Source organism: Plenodomus lingam (assembly GCF_022343315.1).
Source record: "Plenodomus lingam strain CAN1 chromosome Unknown contig_23, whole genome shotgun sequence".
NCBI classification, from domain to species: Eukaryota; Fungi; Ascomycota; class Dothideomycetes; order Pleosporales; family Leptosphaeriaceae; genus Plenodomus; species Plenodomus lingam.
This window is the reverse complement of record NW_027093940.1, coordinates 1,608,239-1,624,623: the sequence shown is the minus strand read 5'-3', so window position 1 is coordinate 1,624,623 and position 16,385 is coordinate 1,608,239. Positions and strand designations below refer to the sequence as shown.

At 52.5% G+C, this 16,385-nt stretch overlaps 6 protein-coding genes across 6 annotated transcripts; 3 read left to right on the top strand and 3 right to left on the bottom strand.

Moving 5' to 3' along the window:
- Positions 1 to 992: 992 nt before the first annotated feature.
- IAQ61_006295 (uncharacterized protein) lies at positions 993 to 2,396 on the top strand (the record flags this gene model as incomplete). The annotated part of the gene is made up of 1 exon (XM_003835627.1): positions 993 to 2,396. One exon carries the CDS (start codon positions 993 to 995, stop codon positions 2,394 to 2,396), a length of 1,404 nt encoding a protein of 467 aa, XP_003835675.1.
- A 121-nt stretch (positions 2,397 to 2,517) lies between these two features.
- On the bottom strand, positions 2,518 to 3,781 carry TRM8 (tRNA (guanine-N(7)-)-methyltransferase (tRNA(m7G46)-methyltransferase); the record flags this gene model as incomplete). Its single annotated transcript, XM_066097127.1, has 5 exons — positions 2,518 to 2,551; positions 2,631 to 2,667; positions 2,809 to 3,270; positions 3,380 to 3,582; positions 3,636 to 3,781. 5 exons carry the CDS (start codon positions 3,779 to 3,781, stop codon positions 2,518 to 2,520), a joined length of 882 nt encoding a protein of 293 aa, XP_065953119.1.
- A 454-nt stretch (positions 3,782 to 4,235) lies between these two features.
- IAQ61_006293 (uncharacterized protein) lies at positions 4,236 to 5,425 on the bottom strand (the record flags this gene model as incomplete). The annotated part of the gene is made up of 4 exons (XM_066097126.1): positions 4,236 to 4,302; positions 4,356 to 4,713; positions 4,770 to 4,920; positions 4,991 to 5,425. The coding sequence occupies 4 exons, from the start codon at positions 5,423 to 5,425 to the stop codon at positions 4,236 to 4,238; spliced, it is 1,011 nt and encodes a 336-aa protein (XP_065953118.1).
- A 438-nt stretch (positions 5,426 to 5,863) lies between these two features.
- On the bottom strand, positions 5,864 to 7,257 carry MNH1 (Protein mago nashi). The gene is made up of 7 exons (XM_003835630.2): positions 7,104 to 7,257; positions 7,003 to 7,040; positions 6,850 to 6,945; positions 6,727 to 6,790; positions 6,583 to 6,670; positions 6,404 to 6,529; positions 5,864 to 6,345 (listed from the first exon to the last, which is right to left on the bottom strand). Exons 1-7 carry the CDS (start codon positions 7,136 to 7,138, stop codon positions 6,331 to 6,333), a joined length of 462 nt encoding a protein of 153 aa, XP_003835678.1. The 5' UTR covers positions 7,139 to 7,257; the 3' UTR covers positions 5,864 to 6,330.
- A 140-nt stretch (positions 7,258 to 7,397) lies between these two features.
- IAQ61_006291 (uncharacterized protein) lies at positions 7,398 to 11,349 on the top strand. Its single transcript, XM_003835631.2, has 10 exons — positions 7,398 to 7,707; positions 7,769 to 7,861; positions 7,934 to 8,112; positions 8,171 to 8,236; positions 8,289 to 8,329; positions 8,379 to 10,192; positions 10,240 to 10,411; positions 10,461 to 10,509; positions 10,565 to 10,845; positions 10,900 to 11,349. Exons 1-10 carry the CDS (start codon positions 7,675 to 7,677, stop codon positions 11,043 to 11,045), a joined length of 2,874 nt encoding a protein of 957 aa, XP_003835679.1. The 5' UTR covers positions 7,398 to 7,674; the 3' UTR covers positions 11,046 to 11,349.
- A 124-nt stretch (positions 11,350 to 11,473) lies between these two features.
- On the top strand, positions 11,474 to 14,751 carry IAQ61_006290 (uncharacterized protein). Its single transcript, XM_066097125.1, has 4 exons — positions 11,474 to 11,837; positions 11,899 to 11,955; positions 12,007 to 13,554; positions 13,606 to 14,751. The coding sequence occupies exons 1-3, from the start codon at positions 11,669 to 11,671 to the stop codon at positions 13,320 to 13,322; spliced, it is 1,542 nt and encodes a 513-aa protein (XP_065953117.1). The 5' UTR covers positions 11,474 to 11,668; the 3' UTR covers positions 13,323 to 13,554; positions 13,606 to 14,751.
- The last annotated feature ends 1,634 nt before the right edge of the window (positions 14,752 to 16,385 follow it).

Below are 16,385 nucleotides of genomic sequence, written 5' to 3'. Positions count from 1 at the left end.
GCCCTTGGGCGTGATTGTTTCACGAGGGAAGCTACATCCGTAGCGATACCTGTGTATATTGTTATATGCCCTTATACCAAAGGCGATTGACTTTGCTAGGCAAAGATGCTATGAAGTGACAGCAATGCACTTGTCACAAGGGTGGGTACCACGTTGCACTTTGCCTCGTCAAGCCACCTTCAAACATCTTTGGACAGGTATCATATTTTCAGAGTTGGATCATTATAAATCACATCTCACGTTGAAAATACGAGTTACCAAAGGACTACCACAACGTCTAGGAATTGCGATTAATATGTGGCAAAGAGATGGCATACCGGTAGCTACTAGCTTTGCGCCTTTTCAGGGGCGAAAGCTAAATATTCTATGCATTCGTCTTTCATGTCCGGTAATATAACAAGGATAAGAAAGCAGATGAGAATAGTTAATACAGTACGAGCTTGCACAAGCTAGGGAAGCCCCAACAGAGATATCCATGCCTCTGAATAAGTGACTAAGCCTACCGAAAAGAGCGCTAAGCTATCATGCTTCAGACTGCATGTCCTCGAACAACTGCAACGACCTCCAGCCTAAGTCCCAATCAACAGTCTCACTTCAAGACTCCTCTTTGAAAGAACACTCGAGTTCACTAGTGCGGTTTGAAACCACCCGGTTAGGAAAGTATTCCACATCTCGCAGCCGTTGCCTCGGTAAAAAGAAGACGCCATGACACCAAGGACATCTGGACCTGACACACCAACCGAATGGCCTACTGGCAATGATGGGCGTGTATATACCTTACGTTCCTTCTTTTACAGGCGCGTAAAGAAGACCTGAAGATTCCAATTGCGCCCTGGGAGAACGAGGTTCAGCTGTCTTTACCACATAATAGACATACATACGTTGGTGCGCCTCAAACGCCCCGAGAAAAACACCACCTGTCTCTTTCCCCCTACACGGAATAAACCAAACAAGGAAACACACACACTCTCTCCTCTCATCCCATCCCAAACATGGCCCCTCAAAACCTCAACCGCGGCTCCCCAAACATACCCTACTTCACGCCCCTCCACCTGTCCAGCCCCGGAACCCCCTCAGCCCTCACCCCCACCACGCCAACGCTCTTCACACCCCTCCGCATCCGCAACACCACGCTCCGCAACCGCATCCTCGTAGCGCCCATGTGCCAATTCAGCAGTGCAGCAACGGGCCCCACCACCGGCGCCCTCACAAACTACCACATCGCCACGCTCGGCCACTACGCGCTCAAGGGCGCCGCCCTCGTTTTCATCGAGGCCACGGGCGTCCAGGCCAACGGACGCATCTCGCCAAACTGCCCGGGTCTCTGGAGCGATGCGCAGATTCCGGCGTTGCGCCGCGTGAGCGACTTCATCAGGAGCCAGGGCGCGCTGTGTGGCGTGCAGCTTGCGCATGCGGGGCGCAAGGCGAGTACGTGTGCGCCGTGGGTGGCCGGGCAGCAGAGGACGCAGGGCGGGAAGAGAAAGGTGAGTGTGAGGGCGGATGTGGATGTCGGGGGGTGGCCGGGGGATGTGGTGGGACCGATGGGAGGCGAGGAGTGGGCTTGGGATGGCCAGGTGGGCGGGAAAGAAGGAAGTGGGTATTGGGCGCCGAGGGCGCTGAGCACGCTCGAGATTGAAGAGTTGGTGCGGGATTGGGCGAGGAGTGCAGAGCGAGCGGTCAAGGCAGGCGTGGATGTGATTGAGATTCATGCGGCGCATGGCTATTTGATTCATCAATTTCTGTCGCCGATTACCAATCGTCGCAGCGATGGCTATGGGGGTTCATTTGAAAATCGCACGCGCCTGCTGCTGGAGATTATACGTGCGGTCCGCGAGGTGATACCGCAGGGTCTGCCATTGTACCTGCGCATCAGCGCAACAGAGTGGATGGAGGAAACTGCGCCTGGCAAGCAGTACGGAAGCTGGACAGTGCAAGACTCGATCCGGCTTGCGAAACTCCTCCCAGCGCTCGGCGTCGATCTCTTGGATGTGAGCAGTGGGGGGAATCATCCCGCGCAGCAAATCAGCATGTTCAACACAAAGGACTATCAAACTAGCATCGCGGCGCGGATTCGCAGCGAGCTCCAAAAGTCAAATCTCAGCCTTTTTATTGGCGCCGTTGGCCTCATCACCGAGGCCGAGCAGGCACGAAACATTGTGGAAGAGGGGGGCGTGAGGACAGTCTCCCAAACCGGTCTCGAGGAGTTCACGGAGGAAGCCAAAGCGGCCGTTGCCGTTACAGAGGGGAAGGATGGCAAGCAGCCACTCGCTGATGTGGTATTGGTTGGACGGCAGTTTATGCGCGAGCCAGAGTGGGTGCTCAAGGTGGCGTGGCAACTGGGTGTGGATGTTGCGTGGCCGAATCAATTCCTCAGGGTCAGGTTTCCCAAGCTGTAGATATGAGGGATGGTGGATCTGGCGGGTGATGAGTGCCGGATAGTGCGTTTGGTACGAATGAGAACAGTGAACGAATTGACAAAGATGGACAGATTAAACGCATATAGACGGTGGTGTTGTTCTAGTTGCATGGCATTGAATTGGCGATGTCGCATCTACTGCAAAGTCAGCCCAGTGCTTGCTTGAAATAAGAAGACCTGGGGTCCACGAAAATGCCTGAAGCAGGTATGGTACCGCTTGGACGTCAAAACGCATTTTGTTATCTCGCACCCTGTGTTAGATCCACGAGATATTCGAGGATCTTCCTTTTGCTACTCATCACCATCATCCGGAGTCCATTCGCCTCCACGGAATCCTCATCAAGGCCACGCTGGATCCTCCACCCTCCTAAAGCACGCAACAAACTTCATACCCTTATTCCTCTCCACCTTCTTTCCCTCCTCAGTCTCCACCCTCATCGCCCTAACACACTCATCCATAACCTCCCCACTCTCCCCTTCCCCCTCCTCAAAAATCCTCTCCACCCGCTCAAAACTCGGATGTTTTTCAAAATGCTCCTTCATCCACGCATGCAAGTCCTGCACATCGGTAATCGTATACACGACCCCACCTGGCCTTAGCACATAGGCATACTCGGAGTTGAGCGTATAGGATACAATGCGGGCCTTGTGTTTGCGCTGTTTGAAGTGTGGATCTGGGAAGCAGAGGAAGATTTTGGAGAGTTGATGCTTGGCGAAGAAGTTGGGAAGGAATTTCATTGTGTTGGCGCGGATGCAGGCTACGTTTTGGTAGCCATTGGTCGAGGCGTTTTGCACGCGTAGCGCGCGCACTTTGTCCTGCACATATTCCGTGACCGAAGTGCGGATCTCTAGACCTAAGGGTGTGTCAGTTTACAGGTATAGATGCTGAGATTGGTGTGTGGTTTTTGAGCATGGAGGAGTCGTTGATGATGGTGATGATGGTGATGATGCTGGCCATCTTACCCAATATCAACGTGTCAGGCAGCTTGGGCGCAAGGGCGAAAAGAAGACCTCCGAATCCACAGCCAATATCTGCAATCTCGACCTTCTTGGTAATCGCATGTACCTTCCTCTGCTCCTCCCCATCCGGCGTCTTTGCCATCTCTTTCCCTACAGTGTATGCAGGGTACAGACCGGACCAATCCATGTCCTCTGGACTCTTGGGACTGTGTCTTGTCAGCCTCCAGCACAAGATGACTACCTATGCGACAGTTCTCACTAGGCAAGGAAATGATCCGAGAATGGATTGGCATGGGCACGCTGCCGGTAGAATCGCTTCTGTGGTAATGCAGCATTCTCTTCGTCGTTTTGTATTTTCTTCTTGTACTCTTCGCGCTTTGTGCGCTTGGCTGGTTCTCCTGGCATTGCGATAGTATTCAGTATCGTCCGCTTCAACAGGGGGAGCAAGGAAGAAGCAGAGGAAGTTTGGCGGGGAGTAGTGGGAGCAGGGTAAGAGTGGATTGGTCGAATACAGCAAGGCTGCCCAGGTGTTCTGCGGGTGGTGGAGTCAAGCTTTTCCGCTAGTGAGCTGCAGCCCTTGGAGGGCCAACGGCCACGCACGATTGTACCAGTACTGAAGTAGAAGTAGGTTGGACAATGCAGCTTCACAGGTCTCAGGAGCCATGTAGGAGGCAGCGAACTTTGATTGCTCCTCGAGTCACGATATCTACAAACGTCGACACAAAACTCATACGGCCTTGGCATTGTGTATAGCGGCCTGTGTAAGAATTGTTCCAATAAGGATATGAGAATGCTTCTCTCAACGCCCTGATGCGCCGCAATGCTACTCCATCGACATGCCAGTCGTTCACTCGTAATTTCATCGGAATTCAATGGCCGGCTGACAGCCAAAATCAGGCACGTGTTCCAGATCCAATTTCTGATATCTGACAAGTCGTTAGTGTGTTGTACTCCCGGTGTACAGTAGTAGCACGCGTACTTTTCGCTCTTCGCATGGAAGTATATACCATCGATGCGACCCAAGACCTGGTTGAAGCAGATGTAGTAGAAGCCCTCGAAACTAGCCCCGTTGATGGTGCGTACTCTGTGGTCTGGTACGAGGAAATACTCCTTCCATCGCATGAAGAGATGTTCCTTGTGCATCCAGTCCTTGGACACGACTTCAGGTCGTGACGAGTATTTCGATAATGGCTTGTAGGCCGGGAAGCGGGCCCAGTGTTGTCGATCGACCTTGTCGTTGGACCCCCACTCGGGATGTTGGGTTATAAATGTGTATTTGCTGCCAATGATTTCGCTCTCAAAGTACGTCGTGAGGCTTGGGTGGTCTTCGGTCAGCCCTGCGAGCGCATTAGTATGCCTGGATGCATGTAGCGATACAAGCGGGTAGACGCACCTTTGATGCGCAGATAGCCGCACATGAAAGACTCGCGCATGTCCACATGCTTGATCTCCACCTCGACTTCGTACTTTTGGCGGTCCGAGGTTTGGCTGCCCATGAAGCGACTGCCCGGGCGGAGGAGCGAGGACGAGGTGTTTGGTAGAAACTGCGGCCATGGTCAGCAAGGCCCCGTCCTCGATTACGGATCGCATGGCAGGTAGGCTGGTAGTACACACCCTGTGCGCCGGGAATGGTGACGACAGATGGCTGGTGATTAGCGAGACCGGCGCCGTCGCAGAAAGCGGTGAAGCGTGAGAGGTGCGCTGCTCTTCCGCCCCATCGTCGGTGACGGTCATGGGCGTTGGTATGTCTCGGTTCGGGGCATCGATGTCACTACTCGATGGTTTGCTGTGCCGATCTGGGCTTGTCTGAACGAGGTCCGCTGGGGAGTCTTGTGGCGGCGGGGTGGGTTGCTGCATGGGCACAGGCAAGGCAGATCCGTTGTTGCCATGACTGGATGGATAATGAATGCGCGATGCGGCATTCAAGTCGCGGGTGGGGATGGTGCTGATGCTTCGCACCTCTTCTGGCGGGCAGGTTGGGCGGTTGGCGACATCGATGCTCTCGTGCTCCACCACGTGCGAGCCGATCGCGTCATTGGGCGTCGGCATCGTCTGGTCGAGGGTGGGAGAGGCGAGGAGGGGGGGAAAATCACGGGCGAAGGAGGAATTGCTTGCACATGGAAGGATAGGAAGAATAGAAGGAAGGACGGAAGGATGATTACACAATACAAGAATTAGAGATTTGCAAAGGCGTGGCAATGGGTTGGGGGAAGGTAGTAGCAGTCAGTCAGTCAGTCAGTCAGTCTGTCAGTCTGTCAGTCTTTGCATGCTGGCTGGCAGGCTGGCTGGCAGGCTGGCTGGATTCGGAGAAGCGGGCCCTGGGCAATCGAATGTCAATGAGTGGGCCGGATGCAGTGGTTGCGGGGAGGACAACGCTAGCCTCACGTGGCTTGACATTGGGAAACATGGGGGTTGTACCGGTTACGAGCTGTGCTCTGCTGCTTAGTAGGCATCGCCTAGTAGATACTGCACTGTACTACTACGGCTCCCTATTCCTTGACTGTTAAGCTGCCACCACTATACCATATTCATACATGGAAGTGCGAGTGAGAGTAGTCTGTGGTCCCGGTATAGCACGGACAGCACACTGCATCATCCGCAATCTCGTTCTCATCGCATCATATACCGGTAGAGAATAGATGGCTGTACAGCAAGTACTAGGTACCGGTACCTATCCTACCTACGCTAGATTCGCCCTCTTCTTCATTCCACACCCGCGTGATGATTACGCCCAATCGACGTTTTAGTGTGCCATACATACATACACTGGACACAAGACAACCAAACCCTCATGAAAATCACCTCCCCTGATATATTGGCACCATCTCGTCTACCTGACTCCATGCGCCGGACCCCAGCCCAATAGCTAGCTGCAGGTTCCCAAGGCTTGATTTTCCCACGGAGATGCTGTCCGCCACTACCCCGATACTTTGTCCTTCGGTTTCGCACAAAGCTTAGATGGGCTTGATCTAGAGGATGGTCAGCAAGACAGTGGCCACGTTTACCGTATGCATGCCATTTACGTACCTTGAAATGCAGAGAGATCAACGAAAACACCAGAGCCTTCAAATCTTGAACGAGGTAGTAGAACACACGCAACCCCTCGGGATCAGACGAGTCTTGCACATCCTGCAGCGAGCCGATTTTGGCAGTCTACACGGATGAGCACACGTCCACACTGCATCAACTTCCTCGTTCCATCTTACCTCGAATGAGATGTGCTCGCTGCCTAATCGGATCTCCAGCTCTTGACGGCCATCCTTGTTCTTCTGTGGCCATTTTGTGTCGTCTTCCCTGCAGGGTAGATTAGCAAGACGGTCAGTCAGAGCCTGCCCACCCACGCCGCTTACTTCAAAATGTCGCTTTCTTTCACGATGCGCTTGATCTCAGCGACCAGCGTGTCGCTGACGCACACTGGCTCAATCAGCGACCAAAACAATGAACCAGTCCCCCTTCTGTGGACGCTCACTTACTCTCTTTGCGGATCAGGGAGTCATTGCGATAGTTTGAGTTGTTGGCATAACGTGCAGACGCGCTGCGACCGTCTCCAAGAACGCGAAAGTCAAACTCTACAACAGGGTGTCAGTGTTGCAGCCAGCTCGACAGCGAGCATGTCGTCGGCTTACCCAGAAATTCGTGGCCGAAGCGGCCTTGGTGACCAGAGCTGGCATCTTGTTATTGCGCTGCACGTGTTGGGGAGGCAGAACATGGGATAGGACACTCTTACTAGTATCGTAAGTAGAACGGCTCGTTGCCACTCATGGTGGGCTCTGTGACGATAGGTAGAAGCTTAGAGCAATAAGGCGGTCTGATCTTTATTTCTGGTATTGCAAAATGTCTAAAGTAATGGCCTCGCGTCGTCGCTGTCCAGTCTGCCGGCGAATGCTTCTTAACGGCTCAGTGCTCACGATCTTCGGCGGCCAGCCCTGGAGACCCCTGCTTAGCGAGCTCCTTCCTTGGCGGAGGGTGGACCATTTCTCGAGGAGCCACCTGGACCGTAAACAGCGTCAAGTGAAGCGCAGCAACTCGGACACTCCCTCAACCCCCCCCCCCAATTCACCCTCTCCGCCCAGGCCAATCGTGCTCATTCACCGATACACTAAGCAGGCTGCACTCGCACCTCCAAGCACGACGTCTGCAATCCCCCCTCAGCGCCTAGAAGCATACACGTAGCATCCCACTTGGGCTGGCACAGCAAGGGAATTGAGGATTGACCGGCCACCGCGGGAGCCCACCGCCTTCATAGCGACTTGCAACCCGCCCCGCAGACGTCCTACACTGTCAAACCCACCGGCACCATGGCGACCTTTCTGGAGAATGCCTACAGTCTGGTATGAACATCTGGTCGCACAAAAAGAGCGGGCGACAGAGAGAGCTGACGGAGAATGGCAGGTACACCAGGACAACGCGGCCGATGTGCCTTCTGAGAATGAGCTGAAGCAATCTCTGGAGAAGGGTAGCGATGAGCACAAGATCGAGACTATGGTGCGCCTGTCCCACTACATTGCCCCCCCGCCTCCCCGCCTTGGTTGAGTTGGCGGTCTGACAAGCATACAGAAGAAGATACTCTCCATCATGCTCAATGGCGACCCGAAGCCAGGTCTGCTGATGCACATTATCCGCTTCGTCATGCCCAGCAAGTCGAAACCGCTCAAGAAGCTCATGTACTTCTTCTTCGAGGTTTGTCCCAAGCACGACGCACAAGGCAAGCTGCGACAGGAATGGATTCTGGTTTGGTGCGTCCATTCGTTCACGCCCAGTGTGAGAACAAGCAATTGGCTGACATCTTTCAAGCAATGCGATTCGCTTCGACTTGCAAGCGCCCAACGAATACGTGCGAGGGAACACACTACGCTTCGTGTACGACACCTGAGAGGACCAACACCAATAGGCCAAGCTGACACATACCCAGGACAAAGCTGCGAGATGCCGAGCTGGTAGAGCCACTGCTGCGTATGTAGCCTGCGTACTTCCTCAAAGAGGGCCCGACTGACGTGGACAGAACCGGTGCGCCAGTGCCTCACCCACCGACATGCCTATGTCCGCAAGAACGCGACCTTCGCCATCGCCTCCATCTTTACTCACCTACCTGAGCTTATGCCAGATGCGCCCGACCTCCTGACCACCTTCCTCGAGGACGAGAGTGATCCGACTTGCAAGCGCAACGCATTTGCTGCCCTCGTCTCGGTGAGCCACGAAAAGGCTTTGGAATACCTCAGCACCGTCTTCGATGCGATTCCAAACCACGAGGAGCTTCTGTTGCTTGCAGAACTCGAATTCATCCGTAAGGATGCTATCGTCAACCCTTCAAACAAGGCGCGGTATCTCCGACTCATCTTTGACCTCCTCGAATCCCAGGTGTCGACCGTCATCTACGAAGCCGCACATGCACTTACGACCCTCACTAGCAATCCTGTTGCCGTCAAGGCAGCAGCAGGCAAATTTGTTGACCTCGCAATCAAAGAGCCGGACAACAATGTGAAGCTGATCGTATTGGAGCGCGTCGACCAATTACGGAGCAAGAACGAGGGAGTTTTGGACGATCTCACCATGGAGATTCTACGAGTCCTATCAAGCACAGATTTGGACGTGCGGAAGAAGTCGCTCAAGATTGCCATGGAAATGATCTCAAGCCGGAATGTCGAAGAGGTCATTTTGCTCTTGAAGAAGGAGCTGATGAAAACTGTCGATGAACAGTACGAAAAGAACTCCGAGTACAGATCTCTCCTCATCTCCTCGATACACTCCGCTGCCATCAAGTTCCCAGAGGTCGCCGCTAGTGTGGTCGGATCTCTTATGGACTTCATCTCGGATGTCAGCAGCAACGCTTCTGCGGTTGATGTCATCTCCTTCGTCAAGGAGGTGGTGGAACGTTTTCCTGATCTTCGGCCCTCCATTATTGAGCGTCTTGTCTCTACTCTTGGCGAAGTACGCGCCGGCAAGGTTTACCGCGGAGTACTTTGGATTATTGGTGAATTCTCGTTAGAAGCCAAGGACATACGCGATGCGTGGAAGGGTATTCGCTCTTCTTTGGGAGAGATCCCCATCCTTGCATCCGAACAAAGATTGCTGGATGAGGCGTCCGAAGGCAGGGAGAGCGATGAACAGGTCAATGGACACGCAAAGTCAACAGCTGCGCCCACAGGGTCACGAAAGGTTCTCGCCGATGGTACCTACGCGACCGAGAGTGCACTCACATCTTCCGCCGCCGCCAAAGCTAAGCTAGAAGCTGTCAAGAACTCGCAGAAGCCTCCACTACGCCAGCTCGTCCTTGATGGTGATTACTACCTCGCTACTGTCCTCTCCAGCACCCTCACGAAGCTTGTTATGCGTCACGCTGAGCTGTCCCAGGACACAGCACGCACAAACGCCCTCCGCGCAGAAGCAATGCTGATTATGATTTCCATCATTCGCGTTGGTCAGTCCCAATTCGTCAAGACGTTTATCGATGAGGATTCCGTCGACCGTATCATGTCATGTGTGCGTTCGCTGTCAGAATTCGCGCAAAGAAAAGAGCTTCAGACTGTCTTTTTGGAAGACACTCGGAAGTCGTTCCGTACCATGGTCCAGACGGAAGAAAAGAAGCGCGCGGCTAAGGAGGCTTCTGAGAAGGCAAAGTCTGCAGTTAACGTTGACGACTCGTTCAATATCCGTCAATTGAAGAAGAAGGACGCAGACGGCAGCGACGAGGTCGGAGAGGATCTGGAACGTGCCACTGGAGGCGACACTGCAACCGAGGATATGACCTCTAAACTGAGCCGTGTCGTACAGCTTACTGGATTCTCCGACTCGGTCTATGCCGAGGCTTATGTCAAGGTACGCAGTTTGGATTTCTGCGTTGTTCCTTTTAGTAATGAGTCCAGGTCCATCAATTCGATATCGTGCTCGACGTGCTTCTGGTCAACCAGACGACCGAGACGCTGCAGAATTTGACCATCGAGTTCGCCACGCTTGGTGATTTGAAGGTCGTCGAAAGGCCATCGACGCAAAACGTTGCTCCTCACGACTTCATCAATATCCAAGCTACCATCAAGGGTAAGGCACTCGCGCAAAAGGGTTCTGAAATATCTTCTAACGTTTCTAGTCTCGTCTACTGATACTGGTGTTATCTTCGGGAACATAATATACGAGGGGTAAGCTGTCGACCCGAACATGCTGTCCATTCATCATCAGCTAATGCAAGTATAGTGAGAAAGGAGTGGACTCCAACGTCGTCATTCTCAATGACGTACATGTGGACATTATGGACTACATCAAGCCGGCGCAATGTACAGAAACGCAGTTCCGCACGATGTGGACCGAGTTCGAATGGGAAAACAAAGTCAATATCAACTCCAAGACCAAGACGTTGCGCGAGTTCTTGAAGCAGCTCATGGCATGCACAAACATGAGCTGCTTGACACCTGAGGCATCGATGAAGGGCGACTGTCAATTCTTGTCGGCCAACTTGTACGCCAGAAGCGTCTTCGGTAGGTTACAACGACGTTCTTGTCTTGAGGAGCTTTGCTAATTCGATGATACAGGCGAGGATGCTCTCGCCAACTTGAGTATAGAAAAGGAAGGCGAAGATGGCCCAATCACGGGTTTTGTGCGTATCCGAAGCAGATCACAGGGGCTGGCTTTGAGCTTGGGTTCGTTGAAGGGGTTGAACAAGGTTGGGGTTGCATGAGTGGCACAGGGCGGTGATGCGATTTGAATTGTGACGATAATGCCGGTACTGACGTTTGGCCCGGGGTCTACACTAGAGAAGCGTATGCCTGTGCACGAGGACGGAAATGGCATGCCTGTCTGTCTCGCCGTGGTTGCTTTGAGCCTTTGGAGGGGGGGGCGTGGGATCCAACGTCGTAGGTTGTTGCATGGGGAGACATGCAGGGTAGTAGTATCGCAGCCTTTTGCGCACGTAAGACATGAATAAAGTAGATCAAGTATGCATAGTGACAGCCAGACGAGGCTTGAGCCGTGGTGAGAGGAGTAGGAATCCAATACCAATCTGCAACCTGCTGTTTCGAGCGTGTTGTGCAGTTGGTCGAGTGTCGGCAAACAAGGCCAGGGGGCGGGTCCAGACGGACATCGTTCCTTTTTGTTCCCTCACCGACAGCACCGACAGCACCTTGAGGTGAAATGATCCGGCCACATCCGCCAAGGCCCTCCGAGTTGCGAACAGATGTGGACGGGCGCTGACTTGCCTACTCCCCCTAACTCCCCCAAACAACCGCGCCACTCGTTCTTCCCCCGTTTCCCCGTCAGCAGAAGCAGAATGCTGCCCATGCTCTGCGCGTTCCTGCGATAACAATGACGACGACTGCGGGCCACGAGGATCCCTTTCAAGACCCGGTGAGCGCGACGCCGCAGCCTCCCAGCGCCATCGAGGCCAACTCGAGCAATGCTCATGTTCCGGACACGCTCGCTGTAGGCAGAAATGCCTCGCTTACCCTGGGGACAGACGCCCTGATAGTGTTGGGTATGGATGGACAACAAAGTCCCGACTCTCTTACGAGTAATCGCTCATCCAAGACCACCAGATGAAGCCCTCGTCGACAGCAAACGCCTAAGCTGCTGCGGCCTCTCTCTTGCTGGCAGTGAGCGAGCACGCCCATCATCTCTCGTGTGACTCACGCTTACCCCATCAGAGAACATATCCACTCGTTCCATTCCCTTTTACAATGTGCTCTGGGCCGAACACTCGGAAGATGGCCAAGTGACTATCCAGTACGCGCAGCCGACGTCGAAGAAGTCTGTGCGACCGGCCATCATCAGCTACACACTCGACAAGCCGGACGGTAGACTCTCAGAAGCTTGGATCGAAAAGCTATTGGATCGCGCGTATGGAGTGTCGCAAAGACGCAAGCGCGTCAAGGTGCTCATTAACCCATTTGGAGGCCAAGGCGGCGCTTTGAAGATCTACCACAAGTCTATTGCACCCATCTTTGCGGCAGCTAGGTGTGAGCTGGATGTTGAGAAGACGCAGCACAATGGACACGGCGTGGAAATTGCGCAGAATTTGGACATCGAGGCCTACGATGTGGTGGCATGCGCTTCGGGGGACGGTATACCGCATGAGGTCTGGAATGGCCTAGGCAAGAGACCGGACGCTGCGCGGGCGCTTGTCAAGATCGCTGTCGCGCAACTACCCTGCGGTTCAGGCAATGCCATGAGTCTGAACTTCAACGGAACGGATGACCCCAGCCTGGCAACCCTCGCGGTTGTCAAAGGCTTACGAACTCCCCTGGACTTGGCATCAATCACCCAAGGCAACCGCCGCACCCTCTCCTTTCTCTCTCAATCCGTAGGCATAGTCGCAGAAACCGACCTCGCAACCGAACACCTCCGCTGGATGGGCAGCGCTCGCTTCACCTGGGGCTTCCTCGTGCGCCTCATCTCGCAGACCATCTACCCAGCCGACATCGCCGTCAAAGTCGAAAACAGCACCAAGCCCTCGGTCCGCGACGCCTACCGCGCCCAAGCTTCCAAACCCACGCGCGCCACCGACGACCGCCCCATCCCGGCCACCGATGCCGGTCTCCCCGCCCTCAAGTACGGAACCATCAACGACCCTTTGCCCTCTGAATGGCAGCTAATCCCCCACGACAAACTCGGCAACTTTTACGCCGGAAACCTATCTTACATGTCCCCCGATGCCAACTTCTTCCCCGCCGCCCTCCCCTCGGACGGCTGTCTCGACCTCGTCCGCATCCGCGGCGACATTCCCCGCCTCACCGCCATCCAAACCCTCCTCTCGGTCGAAAATCACACCTTTTTCGATCTCCCCCACGTCGATTACCAAAAGGTGAGCGCGTACCGCATCATTCCAAAGAATCAGGAGCAGGGATACATTAGCATTGATGGCGAGCGGGTCCCGTTTGAGGGGTTTCAGTGTGAGGTTCATCGGGGGTTGGGTACGGTGTTGAGCTTGAGTGGGAGGTTGTGTGAGGCCAAGGGCGTATGAAGTGCGTTGGGGTAGAGGTAGGTGGATAGAGGAGAGCTTGGAGTTTTGGATAGGCCGAATGGTTGGTGTGGTGGGCGAATCGAGGAGCACGCTGAAGAATATTCGCATTTACATTCGCATTCGCACTCTCTTGCTTCAATCTCTTGTATTTTCTCCTTTCGTTACCACACGCGCATACCACTTGTTTGCCATCAAGGCTAATTAGGAATTCGTCTAGTTCGTCTGTTGACGTGTAAGCATAATTTGAAATCAAGATAATATCCTAAAGATGCTGACCCAAAAGTATATCAAAAAATGATTCCACGGAGACGGATAAGACTACTCTCAATTGTTGCATACTCTGCCAATGGAGAAGCCACGCATTTTCTCTAAAATTACAAGATCGACGAATGCCCCCTGGAAAATCCGTACAAAAAATACTACCACTGTTACATCCGCTACCCGACCGAACATTACGTGATGTACAAACTCCAAGCGGAGATACATTTAAGTCCATCCCAGAGAAACCAAAAGAGAAAGATACATCCACATACCTGGCGAGCCTGGCAAAGATCAGTGTAACAGATATTTCAAAGTCCTGTTTAAGAAAAAGGATGGATAGACAGACATGGCAGTTTACCATGTTGCTATTGGAGTATCTGTGGGTGGTGAAACCACTCCAGATGGCCTCACTGCGACGGTTATTTTGCGCGTGCAAAGGAGGCTATGAGGATCTTATACGCCGGTTTACCATGGCACGGTGAAGATGGCTGTCATCAGAGTATGGAACTTTCGCCACGGCTGACTGTGGACATATTGCATGATGCAAGTACCACTCCATCACTTTGTAGGGATAAAGTGATGGATTGATCCGTCATGGCGTGGTTGACACAGGCAGGTTTGGAAGCTTGCTTGGTGCACGCCCGCAGATTGGGAGGACATGGCAATTTGTTTCGGCTTCTACTGATCATATGGGGCTGGGGTAGGTGGCTATGGTATAGAGATTAGGTGTATAGAGGAAGTGGCCATGGCATAAAGATCAAATGGATAAAAGCTGTTAAAGCGGACGGGCTTGACACGATGCTGACGCCGATAGCCCAGACTGGTGAGTTGATGTTGGGATTTTGGAAGTTCGGGGAGATATTGACCACAGAAACCTCCTTTTCCACCGATCTCATCAAGTTACTATACTCTTCATCGGAATTACTCCGACTTCTCTAATCTGTTCCTGCTTGACAAGATTCCAGTAAGCCGTGACTTGAAGGACATTTCCAAGATCAGCACGGGCAACAGCCAATATCTTCTCCTATGCCCATTCCCCTTGTCCAATTCCCTGGATTACCTCAAGATGGGAACAGCAACAATCTCTTTGCGCAATGCAACAAGTTCCCCGGTCGCAGACTAGAGGCACTCGAATGTTCAAACATGGACCCCCTTGGAAGCATGAAAAATATGCATACGGCACACGGGACCATTGCTTGGGAGCAGCAAAGACTGGCGAACCTCCGGTGAGTAATGATGCTCGTCTCTATGCAAGCCAATCGACTATAATAGTGCCCGCGAGGCCGCAGCTTTACTGTGCCACAATACGTGCCGTGGACGGCCCTGATTCACGGATCTCTGCATTGTGATCTGAGCACAAATATCCCGTGCACCAGTACCTAGTGCGAAGAGTAAGCGCAGGCGAATTCTACCATCTCCGAAGCTATTGAGAAACTGGTAGCCTAGGTGGTTGACAATCAGGAGTGGTAAAGTTCGGTGCTTCTGCCTGTGACGAGGCTAGAAATCTGTCGGAGAATTAGGCCAATCTGCTTCGTTGGATGTGTTAGTTTTCGGGCTCAAGGGGCAGGCATACCACCTGTAATAATCTCCATCATGCTGTCCAAACGAAAGCAAATGGCTTAAACGCTGAGAGTGCAACTAGACTCTATCAAGTCCATGCTCCACATGAGGTGGATTATCACATTAACACGACTATTAATCCCGTAATACGATAAAACACCTACTAATAGTAAACCAGTGAGATGTTTATTCCGTGATACGGGTGAGGCATATCGGCTATAATACGGCAGGACATGAAGTGGTCGTAATATAGTAAGACACAAACGAGTAGTAGACTCTTTTCCTGTCCTGACAGCCATGGTTAGTGGGAATCATGTTGCTAAACACCAACATATTAACGTGACCTTGCAACTAGTATTGTTAACATTACTGCTTTCACAACGCCAGGTATTTTCTTCTTAGGCGTAATGGCCTCGAGTCAAGTATTGCAGATCAATTAGCAGGAGAGACCAGTACGAGAGGTGGTGGATAAAATAAATTTCCGGCTTTCACCGTGACGCTAGAACGTACCTATCACACCCTTATCTTAATCTATTCCAACCTTGGGTAGTATTAGATGTACGCCAGAAATTGGCGAAGCGCCTTACCTAGGTCTAGTGAGCTAGGTAGCAATCAGCTCACTACTCGTAGTAGGACAACTATCTTATTATCAGCACAGGCATGCCACACAAACAAACTGTTAGCGTTGAAATTTGCAGTCTTGTAAAAGACTACTAAATATTCAGTGCCACCCTTTAATAATGCTGACAGTCCTTTATGGGCGTACTTTGTAATATGGAGTGAGATGTACCTATCGGCTGTAATACGACAAGACATACACTAGCTGTTATACCATGTGAGGTAGAAGATTTGGAAGATGTAATGGGAGGAAGAGTGTAGGTTCTGAACATCTACAGAGGCCCATTGCAGAAAGCGTTTTATACTTGTCTTTTGTTATGCTGCAGACCGCATTCTAGCTAGCATATCTACCATCTACAATATGCGTTTCTTAACAGTTCTCCTCACTCCCTACCTTCTTGGAATTGCTATCGCGGCTCCTGTCTTGGAAGAAAACAATGTACTCCTAGACCGTTCAGGTAAGTCTATCCACTCAGCACATTTTTTTGCACGAAATCAGCTAAGAGACAATAGTATCTCAGAAGCGACAAACAACCCTTGTTATTCATGGGCAATGAGCCACTTTCACTGTTTCTCGGGACCACGACGACGACCAGCATCACCAGATCGACCAGCATTTGGACA

Bases quoted from the DNA above. Each gene is read 5' to 3' on its own strand.
- MNH1 (XM_003835630.2), bottom strand. From the start codon at position 7,138: ATGAGTGGCAACGAGCCGTTCTACTTACGATACTA. The intron at 7,041-7,103 runs GTAAGAGTGTCC...ACAAGATGCCAG, and splicing joins CCGTTCTACTTACGATACTA to CTCTGGTCACCAAGGCCGCT. The intron at 6,671-6,726 runs GTAAGCGGCGTG...TCTACCCTGCAG, and splicing joins AAAGAAAGCGACATTTTGAA to GGAAGACGACACAAAATGGC.
- IAQ61_006291 (XM_003835631.2), top strand. From the start codon at position 7,675: ATGGCGACCTTTCTGGAGAATGCCTACAGTCTG. The intron at 10,412-10,460 runs GTAAGGCACTCG...TAACGTTTCTAG, and splicing joins TATCCAAGCTACCATCAAGG to TCTCGTCTACTGATACTGGT. The intron at 10,510-10,564 runs GTAAGCTGTCGA...ATGCAAGTATAG, and splicing joins GGGAACATAATATACGAGGG to TGAGAAAGGAGTGGACTCCA.
- IAQ61_006290 (XM_066097125.1), top strand. From the start codon at position 11,669: ATGACGACGACTGCGGGCCACGAGGATCCCTTTCAAGACCCGGTGAGC. The intron at 11,838-11,898 runs GTATGGATGGAC...CAAGACCACCAG, and splicing joins AGACGCCCTGATAGTGTTGG to ATGAAGCCCTCGTCGACAGC. The intron at 11,956-12,006 runs GTGAGCGAGCAC...TTACCCCATCAG, and splicing joins CGGCCTCTCTCTTGCTGGCA to AGAACATATCCACTCGTTCC.